Source organism: Plodia interpunctella, chromosome 21, assembly GCF_027563975.2.
Source record: "Plodia interpunctella isolate USDA-ARS_2022_Savannah chromosome 21, ilPloInte3.2, whole genome shotgun sequence".
Classification (NCBI taxonomy): domain Eukaryota; kingdom Metazoa; phylum Arthropoda; class Insecta; order Lepidoptera; family Pyralidae; genus Plodia; species Plodia interpunctella.
In genome coordinates, this window is record NC_071314.1 from 7,874,158 (window position 1) to 7,893,279 (window position 19,122).

Below are 19,122 nucleotides of genomic sequence, written 5' to 3' on the forward strand. Positions count from 1 at the left end.
AACGATATTGATTAAATGATGTACACTATATCATTTGGCCGATTGATAGTGGAGCTGATGGATTTGAGAAATAGGATGGGAATTTTTATTTCATAATTTTTAGGGAAGCGAAGCCCTGGAGATTTAATGTTTTTAGGGTTCCGTAGTCCCACCAGATTTATAGTTTCGTTACCTTACCTTATAGATTCGCCATGTCCGTCGTCGTCCGTCCGCGGTCTAGCTCAAAAACTATTAGTACAAAATTTGGTTAATCAAGCCGATATAGTTGTCAATAATCTTGAAAATATTAAACTAAATAATCTTGAAAAAAAAAAAAAAATTAGCTCACCTATATGTGAAGTAGGAATGATTTTTTTTCATTTTTATGTGTGTTGTTTGTGGGTGTTGTCGGATAGTTCTTTCAAAAATATTAGAGTTAGAGTAGAGCTTATTCTTCTTCATATTCTTCGTATTCTCCATGGCTGAGGGTCGTGGTTATTACGTGGAATGAAACACACACAACAACTTTCTTGGCGTTATTAATGGAGTGGTTTGCCATTGCCTTCTCCATTTCACACATAAATTAATAAGAATCACCGGAAGCAAGTGGTGATCGATGAACACTGCTATACATGAGTCAGATTGGAATACAAACTCATGTGGCACGAGTAGGATTCGAACCTGGGACCTATCGATCCACAGGCGGTCTATCTTAACCACTACACCACTACCGCTTCTTATTAGTTGAATGCAAGAGCTTATTACAAGTTGAATTGATATTAAACACGTATTTTTATAAATATTCCATTTTTGCCACAAGCTTTTATTGTCGTCAGTGAAATCAAAATCAAATCATTTATTCAGAAATTAGGCCTTCACAGGCACTTTTTCACGTCATATTCTAAATTAAATTATGTTTACCAAAGCTACAAACTACTAGCATTTCGGAACGACCACTGCTGAGAAGAAATGCCGAAAGAAACTCATTCAAACAGTGTTGGTCCCTATTATGCCAGAAGGGCTTACCATTTTTTAAATATAAATTTATGTATAATTTTTTATCAGTAATATAACAATGTAAGTACACAATAAAGTACATGGTCAAAAGGTATATTGAAACATATTATGATTGTGATCTAGTGCTGATGAAAGAAAAAAAAAATACATATATACACATAATTAATAAAAGATCGAGCTGACCAGTTCCCCCCGGCAGCACCCGTTCACGAGTTGACGTCAGACGTGAGTCAGCCATCGCGAACCTCAACCACAATAGAGGGAACCTCCCGACCCGATCCACGCAAAAATGCAACACGTGAGATCTTGTTGCATTCAATGCATGCCAAAAAACTAATGTCCGTGCCATAAACTTGAGTTCCCTAGTCGGGTGCCGATCCAGGGTATCAGGGCAGATGAAACTACTTTAAAGCTTGTAAAATATTGACGGGTTCTTAGAGATGGGTTGCCTATGAGAGGAATCTTGAGTTTAGTACTATCCCTTGATTGAATTCTACAATCTGTGCGGAGGAGAAGTAGCTGGATTTTGTAGCAATTATTTTCCCGGGATGAAAGGTACCCTTTATCCTTCTCCGTATTTCAAACTATAATTATGCTAAATTTCGAGAAGATTGGTTTAGTAGATAAAGCGTGAAGAGGTAACAAACAAACATACTCTCTTATCAGTTACGATTAGGATATGTACGTATTTTTTGCGAGGTCATCATGTAATGAATCTTGCACACTATGTTTGAAACTCATGTCGGAAGAAATCTGATAGCAGTGTTAGCAATAACCCACAGTGGGTTACCCACTCGATATTATTTGGCACGAACAGAATCACCACTTCTGCTTAGGAAAATATATGCTAAGTTATATGTATAACTTAGCATAGCTTACTCAGTGGAGAACTGTCATTATCTTTCCTTAACACAAATTGTCCGCGAATCGCGAGTACTGCTGTTTATCAACTAGAATCAAGCAGACGTGTTGCGATTTTTATTTAGTTTTAGTGTTATGTGAAGACGATACGAGTTATTGTGCATAAGAATTTGGAGTGTTTAGGCATTCTTATTATTTATTTTGTGTTTAGTTTGTTTTAGATTGGGTATGTATATTTTATGATCATTTGGGCAAAGCTTTATTAGCGATTATTCACTGCGACAAGGCGCGGCCTTTGCACGATTTGAAAAACTAGAAGTTACAAGTATTTGAAGTAGATACTTTTATTTAAACTTGCAATTTTATGTAATTTTGTATGAGTGGAATTAATTTAGAAGCGCAAAGTCTTTAATCGATAGAGCTGAAGTTTTTATTCGACATGAAAAAAGTAGAAGATTCTGAATTCAGAAAACTACAATTTGGCGGTCAATATGTTCTCATAACTACTTATTCCAAAAAATAAAATAAAAAATCAAAATCGGGAAATACGAGTAATATCAATAGACAGGTTAATCCTAAAGACAAAAATGTTTTGGCGTACCTACCGCTTGAACGAATACATACAATTTCTTTAATCTTACAATTATTCAAAGAACATACGTTAGTAAGTCATCGTGCTGGTACGCTTATTATTTTCATCACACGATACTTCTTCATGGTAATATTCCTCATGACCGAGGGTCGTGGTCATTGCGTGGAATTACACACACACACAACAACTTTCTTGGCATTAGTAATGGTTTGCTTTTGCCTTCTCCATTTCACACACAAGTTAATAATCAGTGTGCGGGTATGATGTTTTCCTTCACATTATAGGTACATGTGAAATAAAACACATATGAAAACTTAGCAAGGTCTCACATGATGGGTATGTCGATGAAAATGGATGGTAATGACATGAATTAGTATGAATATATACGTATATACACGTATATAGACACCACATAGTTTTTAATTTGCATAATAATAATAATGATGTAAAGTCGTCCTCCTAAGAAAAAGTCCTTGGAGAAAAGGCTGCGGTGAAGTTTGTTGCGCCGCTTCCTCTTCACCTGCGCTTTGGAAGCCGGCAGTAGACTTAGTTTAAGTAATTTTTAACGTCAATAAGTGATGTCTATCATCCTAAATTGAATAAAGAATTTTGAATTTGAATTTGAATTTGAACATGTTCTTCAAGGTATTCTTTGTCGATCTGTTGTTATATTTAGATCTGTTAACTTGTTTCACTCGTAAAAATTGTGTAAAGTAGAGCGATAGTTGACGAAAGGTAGGAATGAATCGTAGGTAAGACTTCTCGACTGATTACTGCCCAACAGGGTACGTAGCAAATTTTTATTTTAATGGCTATTCGAAGGCTCTTAAATTATTAAAATTTAAGTATGCATGTCTACTTAATAAAAAATTTAGTTTTTTACGATGGTTGAGTTTTTTTTATAATTCTATTTTTTTTTTTTAAACGGACTTTTCAACCAACTTTAAATGTTCATATAATGAACCAGGATTGTCACACTTTTTGAATTATCTCAAAGAACTTAACTATATTTTGTGTAGAACATAGATAATTTTTACAATTTTCTGACCTTGTCATCTATCGTATATTCTTCTTCTTCTTCTTCATCAAGTCGACCATTCTAATTGCAACAAATAAAAATATAACGACTAAATAACTGCTTCCCACAGTATGGAAAATTTGCCTCGACATTCTTGTTGGAGAAAAACATAAAATCTCACGTAAGACGACTGCATACAAACTTTCTGCAATGTCTACGTTACCAGATGATAGATATTGTCTCATCCTATAAGACTTCTGAGGTGTAGTACCTATTAATGCCTCTCTCGTGGTTTGAGCTTCATTCCCATAAATGATTTTTTTCATGGTTATGTAGGTATGAAAGGTGATGTGGTGTACCATGATAGGTTTCGTATCCTTAAAAAGACATATTCCTCTAAGATTACTGTTCAGATTTCAATTATCCATACACTTCCATTTTTTTACAAATATGTGATCTTCGACCTTGTGCCAATCAAGTTAAGGCAGATGTCAAAATTTGATCGACATGATTACAAAATCATTTTCAGAACTTATAATAATATTGGCTTATAAAAATAGTAACATTCGTTTAGTTACTACATCAAATACCTATCTTTCTGAATTACTTTCAAAAGGAGGTAATTGTTATGTTTGCATTGCTTTGGTATAATTTAAGTTATTTTAATCCCAAAGAACCATTGCTATAGGTACTTAGTTACGATTATAAAAACTTGTAAAAACCAACGTATTTTAAAGTATAGCCCATTTAAGTCAAGCATTCATTTAAGTCAAGTCTCTTACATTTAACACGTTGCGACGTATAACTCAGATAATGTTATTTATGTAATTATCACAGAAATCTATATTACAAGTTATTATTGAAAAAAAAAAAACAAAACAGAAAAAACTATGTCACATTACAATAAAATCACATTGTTTCTAAACACATTATTCAAACTAAAAAAAAACTGAACTAGTTTATATACTGAAGACCTATATATATGCGGCCTTCAGCTCTAATGCTTTTGCTGGATATTTCCAAACTGCACAACCAGATTGATCAGGGAAAAAGATTTCCCTGATCAATCTGGTTGTGCAGTTTCACTATCTAAGTAGGAAGGCGGGCCCTGGTCTTCGAAGCTCAATGGCAACGGAAGAAACTTGAAAAAAGTTAGATGCGCTTTCTGAGGCTTCTTCAGCCTATCGGATCTCCATTGAGTGTGTGACGCCAGAAGGTATAATAATACTGTTTTGGCAGTAAAAAAAAAACCATTCTCCTCGGCCCTGAAGGCATGCCTGCCACGCCTTTCTGGATCAAAAGTTTAGTCTAAAAATTTATTCGAATTTTAAATGCTAAACGTTCATTCGCCCCCTGCTTGCTTGCTGTTAAAATATCGAGATAAAAATATCCCGTGAGTTCAAGCGGAGTCAGCATTAAAATTAACCAAAAAAATTCGTAGATTGCCGCCTGACATTACCTCTCTCAGGAAACACATGTTGTCCAGAAGCTATGTGTCCCTTAGTCGCCTCGTCCGATATCTACGACAGGATGGAGTGGATCTAACGTAGGGCGGGACCACTCGCTCTTCATTTTACTTTGCTTTATTGTTGTTCTACTTTAATATAGTTGTTCGCCGCGAACTTAGATCTCGCGAACACAATATATTTTTTAAAAACGACCGAACCGAATCCCCCACGAATCTAAACATTCTATTGGCATATCTTACATACCTTTTAAATTCCAACGGACCAACGGACCAACGGGTCGAAAGTTATCGCGTTACAAACATACATACGACGACCTCGGTGGCGAAGCGGTAAAGTTCTTGCCACTGAACCGAGAGGTCCCGGGTTCGATCCCCGGTCGGGTCATGATGGAAAATGATCTTTTTCTGATTGGCCCGGGTCTTGGATGTCTATTTATATATGTATCTATTTATAAAATATAGTATCGTTGAGTTAGTATCCCATAACACAAGTCTCGAACTTACTTTGGGGCTAGCTCAATCTGTGTGATTTGTCCTAATATATTTATTTATTTATTTATACATGAATTTTGCCCCATGTAGATTGTTAGACCTCGCTCGCTTCTAAATATTGGTATGTCAATATTGAATATGTACATTTCAGAACAATGTCTACGTCATCATTACTGACTCGGCCAGGCCAAATACCTCTGGACGAGGAGTACCAGAAAAATACCGGCATCACTCCTGAAGACATCGCTCAGCTGAGAGCCTGGCTCGACACGCAGCCTCATCTACCAGCTGGCCATATCACCGGTGAGCGATGTTCATGAGCTATTCTCGTGAAATGCTGATCACGACACCCATTTGTAATTAAATGGACAACGCTCAACGGCCCACGCCAAGCACTAAGCTTCGCGGGATAGACACATACACAGAAAAGGGCACAATACGTTAGAACAAATATTTGGCCACACTAGGAATCAAATTCATTAGACCTCCACTGGACTGGACTAGGCAACGGATTGCGCAAATGTGATTTTCTTCTTAAATAATTATGGGTGTTTGTTATATGTGAGAATTCAGCTAACGAATCCACCAATCCTTACATCCTTACACAATTATAATACACAGTCTGTCTCTTCCATGTCTGTCTTACTCAAAAATTACTGCACAGATTTTTATGCGGTTTTCCAATAGTTAGTGTGTGATTGGTGTAAGGAACCTGAGAATGGTTTAGGTTAGTTATAATTTATTATATTTTTACCCGAACTCGGGAAGGGCCTCTAGTTCCTAATATATTGTACCTAGAGTTAGAAGAAGAAACGAAAAAAGTACCGCAACGCTAGTCTAACAACAACAACAAGCTCGAGACGTTATTAACAGTTACACATAAAGCCGAGGAGCTTATAACGTGCCGCGCACTATAGTTAATCATTTTGCGCAATAAAAACTCTGATTGTTTTAATTGTAATTGATCGTCCACAGTTTGTTCTATCCGTAGTTTGGTTTCTAGTAGTTTGTAACGAAGACAATTATGAGTGAGATAACTTAACGTCATGGTGATTTTATAACGTGAGTCCATAGTACACGGGCCAACTAAGTAATTAGGTATTGGTTATTATTACCGTAATCTGCATTATGGCTCAAGGCTTCTGAAACGCGTATAACTATGGATGTTTGAGTTAATTGTTTCATATATCATCCTAACTATCCATCTATACTATTATTACAAAGAGGAAAGCGTTTGTGAGTTTGTATGTTTGAGGCGGGTAATCTCCGAAACTACCGAACCTATTTCAAAAATTCTTTCACCATTAGATAGGCTTTATTGTATCTCAAAATTCCCATGGAAGCGAAGCCACGGGCAACATCTAGTATTATTATAAATTTAAAGGTGTATTGTGTGTTTGTTGTTCCGCTTCTCACGTCAAAACGGAGCAACAGATTGAGGTGATTTCACAAGCTTTTATTTAACTCGTAATGTAACTAAGAGCATAAGAACTTATGTATGTCTACGTATCCTATGTCGATTGTCTCGGGTGGAATATTGAAACTCAAGTTTGAAGCAGATATCTGCAACCAATTGAGCTGAAATTTTGTACACACTTTTAGTTTGAATGACAATGCATTATTATGATATTATATATGCATTAGCATGACCGGATGGTGTATCCAGGAACGCCTCCAGACTAGATTGTTTCTTAACGGTTTACTGCACGGATATGGTTTTTTTGTCACACATTGAATGCAGTAAGATCTCTCTGACAACAATATTAAAGCTTGTGTCAAAAATGCCATTTTTGTGCAAAACTGATTTGGTGTAGAAATAGTATATCTATGAGCAGCTTAATGTAAGCAAAACTTGTGGCGTTGAATAAATTAACCTTGTATCATAATTATAAATCATTATTATTTGCTGTATTGATAAAAACTTGAATAATGGTAACTTTCAGCCCTCCTCTTATTTTAAGATATCATGGATGTCAAAATAAAAAATAGTTTTTTATTAAAGAAGTAAGTACTTAGATATTACCTATGCTTTTACGTTGATAGGACGCAGGCAGCTGAAAATCAGGGTTATTGCTTCCCAATCATACCATAAGTATGGCTGGGATTCATGATCTCATTAGTATTATAAACAAAAGTGTAGCTCTAAAAATCATCAGCCGTGATCAGTCCGCCCACCAGTTTCACCCATCGGTGGGTTCAAACTCAAATATCTTTATTGAATTAACTGTGTAGTAGAAGATATAGATGGCACATACAATAGGTAAATTAGTTTCAACAGTTTACGCTTACAGGCATTGTGTATTTTTGTCGAATAAAGTTTTTCTTTCATTTTTGTGGAAATATTTATCGCGCCTGCAAAATTGTATATAGCAATGTAACATGTCGTGACTTTGCTATTTCGTTTTTTCCTTCAGATCTGGACCTCATACTGGCGTACCACTGCTGTAATAAAAGCTTCGCTGTTGCTAAGGAAGTCCTGGACCTGAATCTCACACTGAGGACTCTCTTCACCAACTACTTCAAGAACAGGACTATAGAAAAACCGTTCCCAGGTTTTGATTCATGGTAAGAAACGAAATCCGTTTCGGAACCTTCATAAATTCAGTGGCAATTTCTGCCCTTTGATTTTAAATTCTAAGCTCTGCTTTTAGTGATTTCGGTATGTTTAATAAATATAATAGGTACTTATTTATTATTCTATTGATTTCCAGCCTTTTTACCCCGCTGGACATCCGCACGAAGAGCGGCCAGGCCGTGTTCTACGCCAGGCTGATAGATTACGATCCCAAGAATTTTAATTTCTGCAGCGCTGTCAAGTAATTTATTTATTGTTTTACACGAATAAAAATTAAATTTTTATTCCAAGGTTTTACACACCTGGTATGTAATGTCAATAAAAATTCAAACTAAAATATAGGTACGTCTCATAAATACAATGTTCTATATTTATAAATTTTATTTTTGTAAAGCATTTGTAAATTATATCATCAATTCGACTGGTTGCTTTCATATTTGTTATAATATATATAGTTTTCGGAGAAACGGCCGCTGTGAAGTCTGTTGTGCCGCTTCTTCTTCACCTTTCGAAGTCGGTGTACTCGTATCATCCTAAATTGAATTAAAAATGTTGGATTCGATATTTGAATTACAGTCTTCATAATCTGGTAATGAACCGTGATTTTTTCAGAGCATACCTGATGGTGACGGACATCTGGCAGTACAAGGAGGGGACGTGGCCGGGCTTCGTGTTTATGATCGACCTGGACCGCATCGTGCTCAGCCATCTCACCAAGCTGGACATCCAGACCATGCAGCAGTTCCTCTACTTCCTTCAGGTCTAGTATTTTATCTATGCAGAGGTCCTTTTAGCCTACAAAGGAAATGAGCTCAAAGACGCAGTGGTTAGCGCGCTCGGCCTGTGATAGTGGCGGTTAAGACACTCACAAATGGTCGGTCATTAGATGGGTGACCAAAAATGGTAATGCCATGTGATTTTGAGCTCCTCCGTACTTCGGAAGGTAGACAGATAGCAGGAAGTGACTTTGTTTTAGGTATATTATGTAATGACTAAGTTATAGTGACGGATTTCTGTGGCCACTGTTTTCGGTTTAGGTGACAACAACATTGCTTAAAAATATTTTTTAGTTTTCTTTAATAAATAAAAGGAATTAATAAACATGTGATGTTGAATAGGGCGGCCCACGCGCAACGGTCCGCTTCCTCACTTTTGTTACATAATATGTTATTTTAATGTTTCATTCGCTTAAAAATATTGTATATACAGGAAGGAATGTTAGTGAAGCTACAAGGGCTTCATTTTCTGAACGCGCCGTCATTCATGGACAAGTTGATGATGATCATCAAGCCGTTCCTGAAAAAGGAGCTGATGGAGGTGCTGCACATCCACCAGATCGGCTCGAGGTCGCTTGAGGAGTTCGTGCCCATGGCCGGTCTGCCCAAGGACGCTGGCGGCGAGTTCAAGACTATAGAACAGTGCAGCAGTGAGTTGAACATTTTTTAAAGCTTTAATTTAGTTTCATCTGTCACGATACAGGGTTACTGGTGTCTAACGCATAACCTTCCAAAGGCGCATAAGGTACATAGAGACTGACATCTTTTCGTTCTACGACTTTTTGTAAAAACGTAATAAATACAAAAGTTTTCCTTTTTCTTAGTTTTAATGTCGTATAAATAAAACGTTATATTCCATTCTGCTACATAACGCTACTGTACAGTCTCGTGTTGCTTGGTTTAGATGTGTAGAATAGCAAATTAGATTGTATTTTTTTATATTAAAAAAAAAACTACGAATCACGAGAAGTCGTAGAATAAAAGTTGCTTGTTTTGATGTACCCAAGTAGTCTTTAGGAGGTTTTGCGTTTGATACCAGTAACCCTGTATATGATGTCAAGCCATTTTCCAAAAGATTGTCTGGAAGGAATTGCTTACAGCGATAAGGCCACCTTTTGCACAATGCATCTAAATCGTGATGTCATGCTATGTGCGATAATACATTTTGTACTCATGTAAGTTTTTCACCTTCTTCCACTTCTCCTTCAGTTAGTGAGATTAGTTAGAAATTTTCCACATAGCTTCAGTTTGGAAATGCATTATTACGATAAGCACGGCCTATTGGTGCACCCAAGATCGGTGATCAACAAGGGAACTCTTTAATGGATTACTGAACGGACATGATTTGTTTTGGCACGAGTTGAATGAAACTGATTGACGGACAATAAAAGCTTGCGGCAAAAATGTTTCTTTTTTGTAAAAATCTTGCTTGTTTTATATTACCTAAGTACAGTCGTAGTTAAGTAATAAGATTTTATTTATCTTACAATGTATTTTAATAAATGATGTTTGATGATGAAATCATGATGAAATCACTATGTATGTTCGTGTCACGTCGTCTGTGTGGTGGTCTGGTGGATCTAGCCACTCAATTTTGAACCGATTGGCTTGAAATATTGTATACACTTTTAGTTTCGATTTACCAGTGCATTATTTACCATGACCTCAGGATGGGCTCTCGATGAAAAAACTCGATGACGATTGGCTGTGTGTCAAAAAATGATTTTTTTACAGTATAAGCCAAAGTTATTGACAGTTACAGATAACAAAACTCTTTTTTGTTTTCAGAGGATATCATAGCTGTGGTAAATGCGAACGCAGATTACTTCATAGCCGAGAGCAACAAGAGGGTGGTCGAGGCTAAGAGGCCAGGGAAACCCAAGACCATCTCGGACATATTTGGTGGAGTGGAAGGCTCCTTCAAGAAACTAGATATCGATTAGCGTCAAAATTTGATCAATATATTCGCCTGTCGTCAATCGATTCAATATTTTCGAAAGCTGATCTAAAAATAGATTAATCCATTTTAATTTACGATTTTTCTCTTAGAGTAAGTACTTTAAGTACAATCGATCGCGGAAATAATGAATTTATTCGATTTCGATTTTATAGTTTCTATGTATATTCTTCGTTTTAATTAAGTAATTAACTTATATTTAATAGGTAAGTATCTATATTATGTTTTTATGGTGATGTAAATATATTTTTATACATGGGAAATAGGCGATAAAAATTAAACATATAATCAATAAAATAATCGTTTATTTGTCTTCACATAAAGGCACGTAGTGAAAGACAGAGTGACCGTGTGGAATGTGCAGATAATTAAATATTTTGATTGTCGGTTCATATGACAGTAACTTAGTTACGGAGAATAATTGAATGTTCACCGATTTTAGTGATAATGGTGACATGAGATACCTAATTGAAATACCTAACTACGATCCACATATGGCATTCATTTAAATACAAAAATGGGTCCTAGGTTAACGACAAACGTGTTAGCGCGACGATATTATGGAACGGATGAGGTACCTATATTCTCCAATGAATCAGGTTTACACTTGATTGTTAGCAAATAATGTTTCTGTCACACAATTAAAAAAAATCAAGTACAAACCTAATTCATTATTTGCATAATACATTCACATTATTATGTCACATGTTCACACTTCACGTTTGTCGTTCATGACCAAGAATTATTTAACTTTATACGCAGTCGCCGGTGGTATTATTTATCTGCATATACATACCCACCTCACAAATTACCAAGATAAGTATTTGACATAATACAAATATAATATTTCTAAAGTTCATGTAACATATTCACCAAAAACTGTACCTAGGTACACTTATATCTGCCCGCATTAGAAAACAATACCAGGGGCAAAACTAATATAAATAAATATATTAGGACAAATCACACAGATTGAGCTAGCCCCAAAACAAGTTCGAAACTTGTGTTATGAGATACGGACTATATTTTATAACAAATATATATATGTATAGATAAACATCCAAGACCCGGGCCAATCAGAAAAAGATCATTTTCCATCATGACCCGACCGGGGATCGAACCCGAGACCTCTCGGTTCAGAGGTTTACTTTACCACAGCGCCACCGAGGGCGTCGAAATAGTCGCAATAGAATTTTCAAAAAACAATATCAAAATCAAATCATTTATTCAGAAACTAGACCTTCACAGGCATCTTTTGTCTTCATTTTTTAAATCCAATAATATTTAAGAAAAGCAACTAGGTTTTTTTTTTGTAAAAAAATGTACTTACCTATATATAATAATCTTATCAGAAATTTTGGAACAGTGAGTCCAAAATATGTATTGTTATTTCTGATTGTGTGCCACGGGCACACGATGTAATAACATACATTTGAATTTAGGTGCGATCAATTTGTGTGTAACAACCGAGTAAAATACATAGTTCGAGCAATATAATTTTATTTAAAAGTACCCACTTACATACTTGTTTAGGTGTTGTGAGTGGATGAGTACAGATTGAAGTAGACATTGAAAATTGAAGATCATTTTCAGTCACAATCACAACATGACTATTCGTTTTTCAAGATTAGATAACGAATAAGCAACGGTTTATTCATTATCTATGAAGCGTAACAGATGTGAGTTATATAAACGTATATAACCCACATCTGTTAGGCTTCCGCTGGTTTCAGTATTCGTCTAGCGTCGGACGAGGCACACGAGAATGAGTTTCGCAAACAAAGTCGTCCTTATCACCGGCGGGAGCTCCGGCATCGGAGCCACTACAGCCATTTTCTTCGCGAAAGAAGGCGCAAATGTCGCTATTGTCGGAAGAAATCAAAACAAATTGAAGAAAGTTGCCGAAGACTGCTCAAAAATCGGAAAGACGCCGCTTGTTATTGTCGCAGAATTGAACAAAGATGAAAATATTGAAAGGATCATTAAGGAAACTATTGAAAAGTTCAAGAAACTGGATGTGCTAGTTAATAACGCGGGTATATCTGTTACAGGCACTATCACAGACGGCAAAGTGTTAGAAGCGTACGATGCTATCATGAAAGTTAACGTGCGATCAGTTATACAACTGACAGTTTTAGCTACTCCTTATCTTATCAAAACTAAGGGAAACATCGTGAATATATCAAGCATAGCTGGGAAGAAAGTGAGATCACCAGCGTATATGGCGTATAATGTGAGCAAAGCGGCTTTGGACCACTTTACACGTGGGGCAGCGTTGGAATTATCTGCTTCAGGAGTCAGAGTGAATTCGGTTAGTCCAGGACCAGTTAAGACGGACTTTTTCGACAATTGTGCAATGCCTGTGACGGCAGACAGTCTGGGAGACATCATGGCCCTTAAAAGGGCTTCGGACCCTGATGAAATCGCCAATTTGATCGTGTATTTAGCTAGCGATAAGGCCAGAGGAATCACTGGTTCGGATTTCGTATGTGACAATGGAGGTCTTTTGTAAATCAATGTCATTTATTAATTTAGAATACCGTTATATACTTTTTATAATTCACTCTCACGTGATTATGTCACAAACCAACTAGACATGTGAATGATAAATAAGTGCTCATCCAAAAATGTAATTAATTTTTTATTGTTATTTATCATTAAATCTTTAATTTATCCATTAAATGATTTTGCTTTATGATTTTGTTTTAAATAGTGTTATTTTTAACATCAGTTACACCAACATTTATGCTCTCTGTTTTCTTCCACGCAACGACTGAACACCAAAAACTTGTAAAATGAAATGATACCTACCGTAGAACAAATTTAACTAAATAAAAGTCTTTAGTTAATAGTTCAAATATTTTATTAATCATATAATGATATAGGTACATCACTTTGATAACATAATAAACTTTACTTAAGGATAAAGTCTATACGGCCAACTTCGAAATCATATAAATATGATAAGATAATATAAAGAGATCGATAAACGTTTTCAGTGCCAATTCTTTATAATATTGTGGCAGTACTACATAAGAATGTAGTTACCACACCGTGGTAAAACCTGTGTAGTGCGTTGCTTATGTTTACACCAGAGTTCAATGAACTTGGGCCCTTGACTCGACGTCAAGCCCAAACCACCTTGCCGACAATGTCATATGAATGGTGAAACCTCATATACCTACCTACAATGGCGCGTTAGAAATTACATTCTTTATTTTTAAACATTATAATTTTCTTTCGGCTGTGACAGTCTGGTTCCGCTTAAAGTATAAACCAATGAAGATCTGCCAATGGTTTTACCACCGGCCGTCAGCCTGACGTCTAGTCTCTTTGAGAAAGATGAATTTTCGAAATTACATATTTAATTCTCAAAGAGAGAAAAAAAAAATGCGTAAAGAAACCTTGAAGGAAGTTAATATGGAATCCCGAAATATCCATACAGCGCGGGCTTTAGATTGTAGCGGGCCAGTGGTGTACAGTCCACAGAGCGTGTTATGACCATATTTATATGTACACCGCGTCCCACAATGCCCGCGACTTCGTTGTGTGGTCGAACAGTTTTTGGTAATGAGTCAAAATTATTAAAGAAATTTGATTGTACAGACAAAGCGTAGGGATACATATACATACAGAAGGTGCCTATCAGACTGAAAAACTATATTTCCTATAGTTTAGCTCGACCATTATGACTCTTCTTCAGGTGTTCTAGATCTTCGATTTTCATACCTCGACATTTTCTGTCGAGGTAGGAAAAATCGAAGATCTGCTCATCAGACTGAACAACTTTTGTTAGGGCGTCATTTCTATATTTCCTATAGTTTAGCTGTACTGTACCATCATTGTTCTCTATCAGGTGTTCCAGTTTTCAAAATCATTTATACCCTATATGTTGCCCAGGCTTAATAGCTATATAACAAAAAAAAAGTTTCATTCAAATCCGTCCAGTAGTTCCGAAGATTAGCGTGTACAAACAGACGTATGTCTGTTATATATGTCTGAATAGACATACAGATATACAGACGTACAGACAAACAGACAGATTTTGTTTTCAAATTCTTACTCTGTTACTATGTCTCTATCGCCTAATTTTGTTTTTATGTAAACTTATTTAATGTACAGATTTTTTTTCTACTGTTTTATTTTATGTATTGATAAATATTGCCTAACATTATTTAATACGAGGCGATCATCACGTGTTCCGAATGGTCCGATAACAAATTAATAATTATACATAACTTTATCTCTTTAAAAATTATATAATCTACATTACACATAGTTTTACTAATTGATATTAAGTATATAGTTCTACTATTGCTTCAATAAATTTCGATTTTTACAAGATTAACTTGCTACATTAAAAATTTGGTTATTAATGAGGAGACATTGGTTGTCAGTGACGAGATCACTAATAACCAATGTCCGGGCAGCAGTTCATATAACATGGCAGTATTTATTTTAAAAAATTGTCTAAAGAACAGTATATTAGCGGTATTAATCGAAAACACCCGCGTTCGTAAGTCAGAATAAGATTTTCTGATAAGGTTGTGTTGGTAACTACGGCATAAGCGCAGCCCATCGACGGCGCAGCCACAGCTCGCTTATTTGCCAAAGAGGGCGCAAGTGTTGCACTAGTAGGCAGAAACGAAGCCAAGCTTAACAAAGTTGATGATGATTGTGCTAAATTCGGACCCAATTCCTTGGTTATCACAGCAGATGTATCAAAAGATGAAGACGCGTAACGAATCATAAAAACTACAATCAATGAATACGGAAGTCTGGATGTTCTTGTAAGGCTGGAGTTGCTGGTTTTTAAGAGGAAATGTTAGCTGTTATTGGTTGTTAGAGATCACTAATAACCAATGTCCGGGCAGCAGTTCATATGACATCATTAGTGGTGTCATATTTAATTGATAGTAAAGGCAGTGTTGTGAAAATTACTGCTGTCGGGGGCTCTCATACAGCACCTCTGGCGTTTTTAGATTATGCTATGTCAAAAGCAGCATTGATTCATTTTACTAAAGGAGCTGTTTTATTTGCTTCTGCGGGTGTCAGAGTCAACGTAATAAGACCTGGTTTAGTAAATACTGATATTTAGAAAAACGAAGGCTATCCTATGTGGTAAAGGTGGCCCTGAAACGAGGAAAATGTCGGAACTCGAAGAAAAAGCAGAATTAGTTTTGTATTTGTCAAACGAATAAGCTAAAGGAATTACTTGATTAAATTTAGTTTCTGATAATGGCTAGCTGTTAAAACACTGAATTTAACAGTGTATATATTCAAGCGTGTATCTCTTTCAAGCCATAATACTACTATAATATGATATGCGTATGTGACCCTGGGTGGCATCATGTGGCATCAAACGTACTAGAGTCAATGACCGAACAAGGTCACCGTTCAATATTAAGTAACAAAACAAGTAACATTTTTAGTTAACTTCTCTGTTCAACATTTTACTGATTCTGTTAAAGTAAAGATTTAAGTAATGATACTATAATAAGAATAAGTCTTTGTTGCACCAAAACAATACATATGAGTGACATAACTAATACTATGTTAATGTATTTGAAAAATGAAATCCTGAAAATAACTTTTATGACTCCTTGTACCAATATTTTAGTACCTTAGTAGTCAAGTTTATAATTATAACTAGCTTTTGCCCGCAGCTACGCGTGAATTTCATAGCAAAATCTCAGTAATTTTTTATCGCGTACTCTGTAAGACTGTGAAACATATATGATTCAAATTACTTTCATTTTTTCTCATCTTTAGTTCAGTTTTCTATTTCCCGCTGCGTGTCTCGTCCCGTAAACTTGTCCAATCTCGCTTCCTGTTATGTAATGTAAAGTAGATATCCCGTACCGTATTGTGCCATCATGTTTTTTGTAATGTCTCCCGTCCTGTTTCCCACTACGTGTCTCCTTCCCATTTCTCGATCCTACTCCCACTCCCGCTTTCTGCAACGCGTGCCGTCCCATATTCCATGACGTTTTACGTCCCGGTTTTTTATTAACCACAAGCGTAAATTAAACATTTTTTGTATTTACTATTACTGTTATTTACTACAAAAAGTAAGTCTACCAATTTTCAGCTTTTTAACTTGAAAATTGTATTAAGTCCCACAGAATCTTTCACCCCCCTTATAAAGGGGTTGAGGGTTAATTTTCAGAAAAATCTGAAGCACGTATTCATTACTTTGTTGTAAACAACCAAAATCCAAATTTTTAAGTCACTAACTTCAACGGTGTAGAACTTTCATATTTACAGTTTTTCACCCCTTTCACCCCCTTCGGAGTAGAATTTCCAAAAATCCTCTCTTAGTGTTCACCTACACTCACCTAATTTCAACTTCCCGCCCAGCAGTTTCGGATGTACGTTGTCTGTCAGTCAGTCAGACAGTCAGTCAGTCAAGAGTTTTATACTGATATATTGATACATACTGCGCCCATTATATCTACATCAGACTTCGATAAAAACAATTTGTTTATATTCTGTTTACACCTTTCTACAAAAAATTAAAGTAAATCGGCTCCGTGGATTGTTATTTTAATTTTCCTACAGGATCCCCCTTATTTTCCGGGATGAAATGTCTATAAGATGTTAACCCGGGATTCCGAGGAATTTTTGATTCATAATTAGTTATTCAATTATCCTACGGGAACCTGACCAATTACCGGGATGAAATGTATCTAAGATGTTAACCCGGTATATAAGGTACCTACATACCAAATGTCAAGCAAATCGGTCCAGTACATTTCGAGTGATGCGCGTTCAGACAGACACACAGACAGACAAAAATTTCCAAAACTATATTTTCGTCATCTATTTTAGTAACTAAGTACATTCCATGAAGAATTAAAAAAAAATATCCAATGTACAAATTTGGCCTTTCTTCAATTTTATTATATGTATTGATAAAGGAAATCTAAAAAATGTCTCTTAAGAGATTATATTTTGTTTCTTATCATCTTCATTGTTTATCACTTAAATTTTATCTGTGTAAATGTTGATTACCCTTCGTTCGATTACCTAATTCAGTGTAAAAATGAGTTTCAAGGGTAAAGTGGTTTTGGTGACCGGCGCCGGCTCCGGGATTGGGGCTGCCACTGCCATCCTCTTCTGCAAGGAAGGTGCTGAAGTCGTCATCGTAGACAAAAACGAAGAAAATTTACGCAAAGTCGAACAGAATTGCACCAAAGTAGGAAATAAACCTTTGGCCATCAAAGCCAACGTGGCTAATGACGAGGACGTCAAGAATATTATAAACGAAACAATCGCCAAGTATAATAAATTAGATGTATTGGTTAACAATGCTGGGGTTATCCGATTTGGAAGCATTCTTGATGGAAAACTGACGGAGATATACGACGAAATCATGAGTATAAACGTGCGTGCTGTAGTCCAACTGACTACGTTGGCAGCCCCGTATTTAGTGAAAACTAAAGGTAATATTGTAAATGTTGCCAGCATTTCTGGATTAACTATCAATAAAATTGAATTGGGAGCATATTGTACATCAAAAGCAGCTTTAATTCATTTCTCAAGAGCAGCTGCCTTGGAGCTTGCACCTCATGGAGTTCGAGTAAATGTCGTCAGTCCAGGCCCGGTTTATACCAACATTCTACAAAATGCTGGCCTTGCAGGTGGATTTGATGATTTTAAAGAAGTCACTGCTTTGAATAACAGGATCTCTGATCCGGAGGAGATAGCCGATGTGATCTTTTTCCTCGCTAGTGGCAAGGCAAGGGGTATAACTGGGTCGAACTATTTATCTGATAACGGCAAATTACTTGTTAAATAAGTTTATTAACTTCCCTATTACATAAAATTATATTAATAGATTTTTAGTTACAGGAAGTATAATTAGAAATCTGAGATAAAAAATGCATATACATATTATTATTATGCAAATATATATTATTCGATAAAAAATGCATATACTAGCAGGATAGCACTTAAAACAAATAATTAGGCTTATAGGTTTTTGTCAAAAAGCCGACCAGCTTGCTGCTGTGGCAAAAGACATAGCGCTGATGTTCAGCTGGCACCATCAGGATAGGAGGAATGGTGGCTTGTGAACAAAGCGAAAAGATAATAAAATTAAAAACAAACATCCGACATAAAATTTTGTGACATAACTTTAGATAGCAATAAGAGATAGATATATAAATACGTACACGAATACAAAAAGTACCATGTTAGAAATTAATATAAAACATATTAATAATAAATAAATTACAATATAATTGAGAGCCGTGGTGATTAAAAATCTTTAATTTGCCGTTGTAATGTAATAGGTACAGTACAGAGAAGACGTGGAGCTAGACTATTCTAGATTTTGGTTGCGGCGTATTTAAAAGTTCCCTGCAATGCTGTTAATTTATGGT

The 19,122-nt window shown here is 35.9% G+C and overlaps 3 protein-coding genes across 3 annotated transcripts; all 3 read left to right on the forward strand.

Moving 5' to 3' along the window:
* Nucleotides 1-1,927: 1,927 nt before the first annotated feature.
* LOC128679013 (clavesin-1-like) lies at nt 1,928-11,032 on the forward strand. Its single transcript, XM_053760947.2, has 7 exons — nt 1,928-2,083; nt 5,579-5,730; nt 7,842-7,992; nt 8,139-8,243; nt 8,615-8,762; nt 9,212-9,428; nt 10,567-11,032. The coding sequence occupies exons 2-7, from the start codon at nt 5,583-5,585 to the stop codon at nt 10,719-10,721; spliced, it is 924 nt and encodes a 307-aa protein (XP_053616922.1). The 5' UTR covers nt 1,928-2,083; nt 5,579-5,582; the 3' UTR covers nt 10,722-11,032.
* A 1,372-nt stretch (nt 11,033-12,404) lies between these two features.
* Nucleotides 12,405-13,430, forward strand: LOC128679019 (glucose 1-dehydrogenase-like). Its single transcript, XM_053760954.2, has one exon. The coding sequence runs from the start codon at nt 12,501-12,503 to the stop codon at nt 13,245-13,247; it is 747 nt and encodes a 248-aa protein (XP_053616929.1). The 5' UTR covers nt 12,405-12,500; the 3' UTR covers nt 13,248-13,430.
* A 4,218-nt stretch (nt 13,431-17,648) lies between these two features.
* LOC128679017 (3-oxoacyl-[acyl-carrier-protein] reductase FabG-like) lies at nt 17,649-18,681 on the forward strand. Its single transcript, XM_064436637.1, has one exon. It carries the CDS (start codon nt 17,781-17,783, stop codon nt 18,534-18,536), a length of 756 nt encoding a protein of 251 aa, XP_064292707.1. The 5' UTR covers nt 17,649-17,780; the 3' UTR covers nt 18,537-18,681.
* The last annotated feature ends 441 nt before the right edge of the window (nt 18,682-19,122 follow it).

What these genes read in the sequence shown, in the direction of transcription:
- LOC128679013 (XM_053760947.2), top strand. Translation starts at nt 5,583, where the DNA reads ATGTCTACGTCATCATTACTGACTCGGCCAGGCCAAATACCTCTGGAC. An exon ending in AATTTCTGCAGCGCTGTCAA is followed by an intron (nt 8,244 to 8,614) that starts GTAATTTATTTA and finishes TGATTTTTTCAG; the next exon opens with AGCATACCTGATGGTGACGG. An exon ending in AGTTCCTCTACTTCCTTCAG is followed by an intron (nt 8,763 to 9,211) that starts GTCTAGTATTTT and finishes TTGTATATACAG; the next exon opens with GAAGGAATGTTAGTGAAGCT.
- LOC128679019 (XM_053760954.2), top strand. Translation starts at nt 12,501, where the DNA reads ATGAGTTTCGCAAACAAAGTCGTCCTTATCACCGGCGGGAGCTCCGGC.
- LOC128679017 (XM_064436637.1), top strand. Translation starts at nt 17,781, where the DNA reads ATGAGTTTCAAGGGTAAAGTGGTTTTGGTGACCGGCGCCGGCTCCGGG.